Source organism: Gekko japonicus, unplaced genomic scaffold (genome assembly GCF_001447785.1).
Source record: "Gekko japonicus isolate JY-2015 unplaced genomic scaffold, Gekko_japonicus_V1.1 scaffold1784, whole genome shotgun sequence".
In the NCBI taxonomy this organism is placed as follows: domain Eukaryota; kingdom Metazoa; phylum Chordata; class Lepidosauria; order Squamata; family Gekkonidae; genus Gekko; species Gekko japonicus.
Window position 1 is genome coordinate 38,829 of NW_015168101.1, and position 8,782 is coordinate 47,610.

An 8,782-nucleotide genomic window follows, 5' to 3' on the forward strand; every position below is an offset into this window, starting at 1 on the left:
TATATTAGGTTAAAAACAATATTTCTATAACTTCTTAGATCGTGACATGTATTAGTCTTTACCCATTCCCCAAATCCAGTAGATGGAATAGATTAGAACTGTAGTACTCCTTCCCCTATCCAGTAGATTTATGTATTAGATTTCCTATACCCATCACCCATAGTATTAGTGTTAGGGTATTAGTATCCCTTCCCCCATCCCCTAAATTGTAGTGTGTAGAAAATGCAAAAAATAAAAAATCCCCTGCGGGGGGCCAAAAAAACAAAACACATTGTTGTGTTGTTCCTAGAGGAAGGTTTCTTTTTAAGCCAGAAAGCTTGGTAACTTGTTCTGCTGTTTTGGAGCAGTCTTGGTGTTCTCTCCCCAGGATTTTTTGTAAGCAAGCCACTTTGTTGTAATTTATAAATGTGTATATGTAAGAGGCAAGCATTACCTTACAAATCTGCCTTTCTTGCTGCAGGGATTCAGCTAATTGCCATATCTCTCAGCTGCTTTTCATTCTCTTGGGCCAGTGCTGGATGCAACTGTACATAATTCTTTAGATATTTAAGCATTTTAGGTGGCACACCAAAAGCAAACTGAGGCTGAATTCCATCCACAGAAACAAGCATGCATGACTCCCTTGTTATGGGTTCATATTCTAGAACTCAGATTTGGCCACCACAAGCTCTGAAGTTATGAGAACCAGGTTTCATATTGTCCTGGTATGCTAATTGAAGGAACAGAGATTGGCTTTGAGCAGATAATAAAGTCGGCACATATTTATTTCACTGTGCTACTAAAATACCTATTTCTTTCAGTCTGGGCTACATTTTTATTATGCCTCCGTTAACCAAACTGCTGAAGTCTTTTGATGTGGCACAGATAAAACATCAAGATAAAACTAAGAAATGGTGACTTTGGCACCACTGCTTTACCACATGTACATAGTGTCATGGGCATGGATGAGAATAAGCTGACAGAGCCTGCAGAAACCACAGCTGGCCCCTCTGAAGCAGCAGAGGAGGATAGCTGGCAAGTGCCTGTAACAGCAGTCTTCACACCTGGCCCAGATAAGAAGGAAGAACTGCAAGCTGAAGGTCCTCCTGACTCATCCCCACGTGTGACCCATTTAAGGGAGTGACTGCGACAAAACTTAGCAAGCAGACGAAGAGAGGCCAGGCTCAGCCAGCCCAGAGTTCTAACAGGAGCCTGGCCAATTGTACAGCTGGCTAATTGGTAGCAGCATTTAATTCCACACTCTGGGCAGTACCATTCGTGGGAGCAACAAGTCAGCTTCGTGCTGTTAGCATCCACTCCGGCTCAGCTCTTGCACCTAGACCTTTGGACCCCCTGGCTTTTGGCTTGGTTCTGTGTTCCTTGCTCCTGACCCTGGCTTGGCTTTTTGGACTTTGCACTGTCTTCTTGGCTCCTGACCTTGGAATGTTTTGGACTCTCTTTGACTGGCACCCCAGCCCATGACACATAGCCTATAACCGCCATTTAGTTCTGTTTTCAGGTCACATGAATCAGACTGAATTGTCCTGAATAAGGGCCCCTTTTTACGTTGCTAACAGTTGTGCAGAAGCTGCTTTTCTGTGGCTTTGTCTCTTTCTGCCTTGGTAGTGTTTGAAAGTTTGCCATGGATTAGGGGGTCAAACTGCTGTGATAGTAACCCAAGAACAATTCAATTCTAGGCAGAGTCGCACTCTACTACCCATTGACTTTACTGGATGTAAGAGGGTATAACTGTTTAAAACTGAACTGAGCAAAAGAGCATTTTGCTCATTTTGTATTCTGTGGCCTAGCTGCTTAGTACTGGGATTATAATGTCCCAGTGATATTAGTACAACAGCATCCTAGAAATGGTTTGTCTTTCAGCATCACTAATCTGAATTTTTTCAATTTCTCTTTTCTAGTGTGGCAAAGCACTTCCGGGTCTTTCAAAACAAGAAGATTGCTGTGGTACTGTAGGTACTTCCTGGGGCTTTCATAAATGCCAAAAATGTCCAAAGAAACCAGGTAAATATCTTTTTTCAGCTTTTCTTTCCATCCTACCATTGTTGCACTTACCATATTTGCTTGAGAAGATGACGCTGAGTTTAAGAAGACCCTGTTAAGACTGTGATACAGGCAAAAATGTTTCGTTGGATGTAACTGTGCCTTGTATATGAATGTAAAACAACCCCCTCATTTTTTGTGAAAAATTACATTTGAGCAAATACTGTATATGTAGTATTTTTTAAAAGTGCTACAAGTATGCAAATATCCTTTAATGGAAAGAACATAAGAGGATGAATAAAGTTTTGTATTTTAAAGTTAAGGTCTTCTGTGTTCCATGCTGCTATCGTTTTCCAGGAAGGCAATTTGTTTTTGGCAACAATAGCAGCAGAACCAGTACCCAGTCAAATTATAGTGTAATGTTCATATATATGGAAGTAGGTTCCATGAGGCACCCACAAGGAAAGAGGACTTTCTGTCTCTTGTGTTTGGCATAATCTATAGTGCATTTTTCAACTTTTTTTAAAAAAGCATATGCTTACTAATTTCCTATAGCTAAACAAATGTGCTCATCCCATAGATTCCCAATAAGCACTAAGAGGAAATTGAGCAAGCTGTTAACACTTCTGACATTTCACTGGTATCTGTGCCTGGTGGTTGACTCATTCACAGGATGCTGATTCAGGGTCACTTGGTTCCCATGACATTTTGACGTTTTCCTTACTAAAGTGGTATTACTTGCCAGACAATAATCACCTTGGATGAAAGTCAGCTTGCACTGGCATCTTCTGTGGTTCTGAGCTTTATGACCTCGTCCTGAGATTGGAAAGTTTTTAAAATGCCAATACAGGACCAAACTGATGTTAACACAGTGATGATCAGCAACATAATTTAAGGCAATTCAGATCACTTAAACATGAAAATGACTGCTATATAGCAAACCGTATAAATATGGACTTAAATCTAAGAACAGGCTCCAGCCATAATGTATAGCAGTAAAATTACAAAATAAATATCCATGTAAACATTGCACAGCGTTCCGTGCGCCTTGGTGTTTAGTCATGCTGGCCACATGACCACGGAAACGTCTTCGGACAGCGCTGGCTCTTCGGCTTTGAAACGGAGATGAGCACCGCAACCCTAGAGTCGGATTCGACTGGCTTTCGAGCAAGGGAACCTTTACCTTTACTAAACATTGCAGATCTCTCCAGCAAATGAAATCTGCAGGTGATAAAATTGTTACAAACAGGGGCACTAGAGAAGTTTCTGTTTTGCAGGTGACATGGTATGTTTCAGTGAGCTGCGCTATAGTTTGCCATTTTCTCTGTGTTGTGCATATACTCCAGGTACTGTCCATGAGTTGCCTTAATTAATTTCAGTGGAATTTGCACAGCTAGTATTTGAATAAGAGCCCTCCAAAGAATATCAATGTCATGATGTGAAGTATGGCAATGGCAAATCACCTCTGAATGTCTCTTGCCATGAAAACTCCTATAGAGTCACTGTGACGGACTGCACTTTTTACAGACTTAGAAGTGCTGTACAAACTGAGTCTCTGCATGTACTAGTTTTACCTCAGAAATCTCAGCCCCTGATTTCACCTGACCTTTCCCCCTTCTATGTTGAATAAAATATTTTGTTAATTTGGAATATAAAAACGTCTAGAGTGCCATTAAAACTCAAGGGGGCTCCCAATCCTTCCCTCAGGTTCCTGGACTGAGCAAAAAGCCAAACTATTATACTTTGACAGGGTAGGGCAGCCAGAGTTCTTCATAAAAGAAGAAAACTCATTACTAGGGTGGCTCAGTCAGACAGGGAAAGAAAAACAGAGGGAAAATCTTGCCTCTGAAGGAAGGGAAGTGAACAGGGGTGTCATAGTTGCCATAAGCTATCTGTGACTTGATGGCAAAAAAAAATACTGCCAAGGCTTGACTAAAATTAACAGAGAAGATATGGCAGCTGTGTTTGCCAAGTATAGGCAGAAATTATCTCTCCTTCAGCTATGCTCAGGAAGCTGCTCCTGAGGGTTGTATACCACTGGGGGTAGAAGGCTTCAGCAAGAAGGGACCAGCAGAAATTCTGACCCCACTGTTATGTAGTCCCCTGGCCTTCAGGAGTTGCTTTTGGAGTGACACAGCTGGGTATAAGGAAAAAATGGAAAATCAATGCCATGAACCCAAATGCTCTGCCTCAGTCCCTCCTCCTACCATCAGCAGTGTGATGATAATACTGGGCCTACCTTGCAGGATTATTATAAAGATTATTGAGATAATATATGTGAAGTGCTTTGAACTCTCTGGAGCACTAGTTTACATTTCAGAGAGTGCTGTTTTAGTGTTGCATTCTTTGAAAGAGAATGATCATTATCATTCAGAACTTTACTAATAAATACATATAATTCAGAATGTTAAATTATCCCATATAAATTGATTTTTATTTTTATTTTTAATGCAAAGTTATATAGTGATTTATATGGAGAGTTGGCTCAGTTTGAATGATTCTTCAGACCAGTTATCAAGAATGTGCTGTGGCTCTCCTGCTTCCTCCTACCTTCTCCTTTGTCAATGCTCTCATTCATTGCTGTAACCTTAGCTTGCCATAATATCCAAATCAGCAAATTATTTGAAGCTGGATTGCAATGATGTAGAGATTAGCATTATCATAGTTGCCTGCTTGAATGATCACAGTAACTAATTATCGCAGTTACAGCAGCCTAAAAATGGAGGAAGGAATCAGTATGTGAGAGCAGAGAAAGGAAATGAAGAAAAGGAGCGTGCAAGCCCATAACATTTTCATGATAGTCTGAATTAAGCTATTGTGTCGTTTTTGTCATTAATAATTTTGTCTTTAAATTTTAGTTTACTCTGGATATAGCCCAGTGGTGGACTGTCCACAAGGTTATAAAAGAATTAATGCTACTTTTTGTCAAGGTAAGATATTTTGAATGATTAGAATTTGTTTTGAGGAATTTCTCTGAATATTGTGTATTTCTTCATTTACTTATATGAGGCAATATAAATAAGTCTGGTCTTATTAACCAAAAAAGAGGTGTGGGTTGTAATTGAACTTAAGACAAGAACCCCTTGATGAAATAGAATGAAATTATTGCACACTTTCCAAGGATCATCTTGAGGCCAAAACTGCATATGAATTTTTTTCCTAGGTAGTCAGAATTACAGGTTGTAAAAGAAAACACATTCTAGAAACAGAGAGGTGGTTTTAATTTCACTTGTGAATCGATCTTACTCTGTAGAAATCAAACCTTTTCCAGAACAAACCTGTCAGGCTGTCTACTTTCAGTCAGTTTCTTTGGCCATTCTGCCCTCAACAGCTAGGTTTCCCGTTGTCTACATTCTCTAAACATTTGATTGCTCCTCAGGTTGCAGTGGTACCAGCATGATTAACAGTCACTTCCTGATTATTTCCTTTCATCTGAGTGAGCTAATGCAATGAAACAAGTCTCCTAGTGATGTGTATATGAGTAATGCAGAATACTCTCTTCATAGATAAATTGGAACAGTTTAGTACTAAGGCTTTCAAATCAAGTTGTGCGGTAGTGTGACAGTTACCTTTCTGCTGGGCAACGTATTGCTAATACAAAGCAACCCCTATTTTTCTGTGTACTTACAACATATTATACAGATAAAATGTTGAATATATTGGCCTTTTAAGAACTATATAGTATTTGACTGTATTGTGTTTTTCAATACTTTTAATAAAAGCAAAATGAAATGGAAAAATGTGTTTGTTAGGTTTTTAATCTAATGTATTTGCTTGGAAAAGAGAAGCTGATTAAAATAACAGCTGTTGAAAGGCTTGACTTTTTATTTTAGGCAAAAAGGTACTTTGCCAACAGAACACTTTGCTCAAATAAAATGTACACTTAAGAACTGGGAAAGTATCTGGATTATTATTGTTTAACCAGAGCAATAGATAGCAATTTCTTCTGCTTCCAGCTTATATTTGGACATATTTATTTATTTTATTTTAACAAAATTTATACCCCACCTTTCTTCCCTCATAACAGCCACTAGGCTGAAGTGGTCACACTTCCTTGACTTATATATTCCTTGACTTATATTTAAATGGATGGAGTGAGAGGACATAATTGCAGATATAGCACCATTGAAAGCCATGGTCCAGAAAGTGTGCTGGGGTGAGAGTGGAGTGGGGCTTTCTGTGCCATTGCTCAAGCATAGTTCCTTAATTTTTTTAAATCATATATAGTGTGTCTTCCATGTGGATTACTGTATGAGGATAGCAGCTAAAATCAGCCTACTTTTTCCTTTGTTGAATTAACCATTGATAAACAATTATTGTAAAATAGCTTATCTCCCAGAGCAGACCTGTAGCAAGAAGTATTACAATAAGAGGTCATGAAGAGGAGGGGGAAATCAATGTATAGAAGCTAGAACCAGAATAAACTGCTTTAGTCAATTGTTTTTAGATTTATTATATTTATAACGACTAAGAACATGGAACATTTTAAAAGCAGCAAACATCATCCCTAACAAACATTCTGATATTCTCTCTGTTTGCTGCTGCTGCTGCTGGAAAGTGCCACCAAGTGGCAGCCCACTTATGGCAACCCTGTAGGGTTTCCAAGGCAAGAAATGAACAGAAGTGGTTTTCCCTTGCTTGCCTTTTCTCCCATCCAAGTACTAACTAGGGCTGGCCCTACTTAGTGTCTGATATCTGACGATATCAGGCTAGCTTGGTCCATCCAGCTCAGGGTGGTAGTGTGGTATCTTTGCTAGATAATCAAATATATACCCATCGTTACTCAGATGACTCAAAATCTGGGAGGTGGTGGAGGGAGCAAGGGTTGCCTCTGTTCCCAGTCTCTACACCTTGTTAAGGTTTTCTGCATGCTTATATAGTTTGTAGGCTGACTATGCAGCACTAAGTGAGTCAGTGCATGTACAGGTAGTCCATCTGTGAAAAAGAGCCAGTCAATGCATGGATGTTGAGAACCGGGTCAGCAGGCAAAATCCTGTTCCCTCTCTTTATTAATTATCCCTGGATTGTTAGTCCTCTGTGCAGGGCTTTGGGAAGTGCAGGTTCCATTCAAAGTTTACCATTTTTAAATCCTGTTGATTCCAGGAGAAAAGATTTAAGCCCATGTTTAACATTCCCTTTAGAATCCATAAAACTTAAAGTCCTGAACTTTGGAATGTTCATACCCCAGCGGTCTTGATCACTTCAAACTGTATTTTTCCAAAGTCTGTGTTATACGTCAAGATCATCGTGCTCAAATTGTAATTTTTTTTAAGATGCCAAATGAGAAACAATCAGTGAATGAATGTGATCAAATTTAGGGGTTGACATAGGGTTTTTCTGGGCAGATTGTCTTCAGAAATACCTTTTGTCATAGTATTGGATTAATAGGATATGGTTTTTTCTCTTGTATTTCCAAATATTTGGAATAAAATTAAGATTGACATTTCCTTTACAGTTTCTGGTAGCTCAGGTATTTTTCTGAATTTCCTTACAAACGTCCTTTACTAGAATTTATGGTTTCTATTACTTTCCCCACTGCCCATCCCTTACATTTCCCCACTGCCCATCCCTCTGTTTGTCCTCTTTTGAACATTTTTTGAAGGAAAAACATCTTTGGTGTAGTGGCTACATTCATCTGATTGGTATTCATTACAAACTTTAGTTCAGGATGAGTCACAGCCCAGCTTTTCTGTTTCAGATTCTTTCCTGATTTAAAATCCTGGGCCCATAAAAATCAACTAAGCCAGACAAAACAAAATAGAGATTGTGAGCAGGCTCATGTGTTCCTCTGTTATGTGCCATCAAGTAACTTCCAACTTATGGCAACCCTCCAGTGACCTCCGAAATGTCCCATTAGTAACAGCCTTGCTCAGGTCTTGCAAACTAAAGGCTGTGGCTTCTCCATTATCTTGCATGTTAATTCCCTCCAGCCATATCGACCATATCCTCACCATCCTCACATGTGCACAGAATACGAGGAGAAATAACGTGGAATTTCAGCCCATAAGAAGAGATGACAACATAGTGATGTGGGAAAGTGATTCATCAGCATCCTGTTGGTTCCTCTGTGCCAAACAAAGATGACCCTGGAGGTCCCTTCCAACTCTATGACTCTATAACCTCCTGACTGCAGTATAGTAATACCTCTGTTGACACTGTGGTTATGTTCCTGAAAATAGTGTTTAATGAATCAGCTCTATAAAAGATATAGGAATAGACAGCTTTAAAAGGGGAAAAGATAGATTCATGGAGGATAAGTCTATCAATGGCAATGAGCCATGCTGACTGAGGGAAACCTCCCTATTCCGAGGCACTAATCCTCTGAATTCCAGAGCCAGGAGGCAACATCAGGGGGAGGCCTTGGTCTCTGTCAGGGGTCGTTTGGGCCCGGAGCATGCCAGAGCCCTGCTCCAGGAGGCCAAGAGCGGGGACAAATGGCGGTGGCGGCAAGCACCGCCAACCAGCTCCCTGCTCCCAAGCTCCTCTTTAGAGTCACACTGCAGCAGCGCCGCAATCTCTCCGTTGTATTTTATGGCCCCATATAATACAATGGAAAGATTGCGCTGCCGCTGTGGCATGACTCCAGAGAGATGGGGTTTAAACTTTAAACCCCTTCTCTCTGGAGTCACGCCATCTTTCCATTATATTTCATGAAGCCATAGAATACAATGGAGAGATTGTGCCACCACTGCGGCGCGACACCAGAGAGAAGGGGCTTAAAGTTTAACCCCCTTCTCTCTTCGCTTCTCCCCCCTCTCTGGAGTCGCTCCGCTGCTGCAGCACGGCCCTGGAGAGAAGGTCT

At 40.3% G+C, this 8,782-nt stretch overlaps 1 protein-coding gene across 1 annotated transcript in view; it reads left to right on the forward strand.

Annotated features, from left to right (window-relative positions):
* Positions 1-8,782, forward strand: part of LOC107113457 (latent-transforming growth factor beta-binding protein 1-like) — a gene marked incomplete at its 5' end in the record, with an annotated part of 230,320 nt that overhangs the window by 38,424 nt on the left and 183,114 nt on the right. Inside the window, 2 exons of the mRNA XM_015414785.1 lie at positions 1,899-2,001; positions 4,839-4,910. Of these exons, the coding sequence (XP_015270271.1) occupies positions 1,899-2,001; positions 4,839-4,910 (175 nt within the window). The remainder of the gene's footprint in view (positions 1-1,898; positions 2,002-4,838; positions 4,911-8,782) is intronic.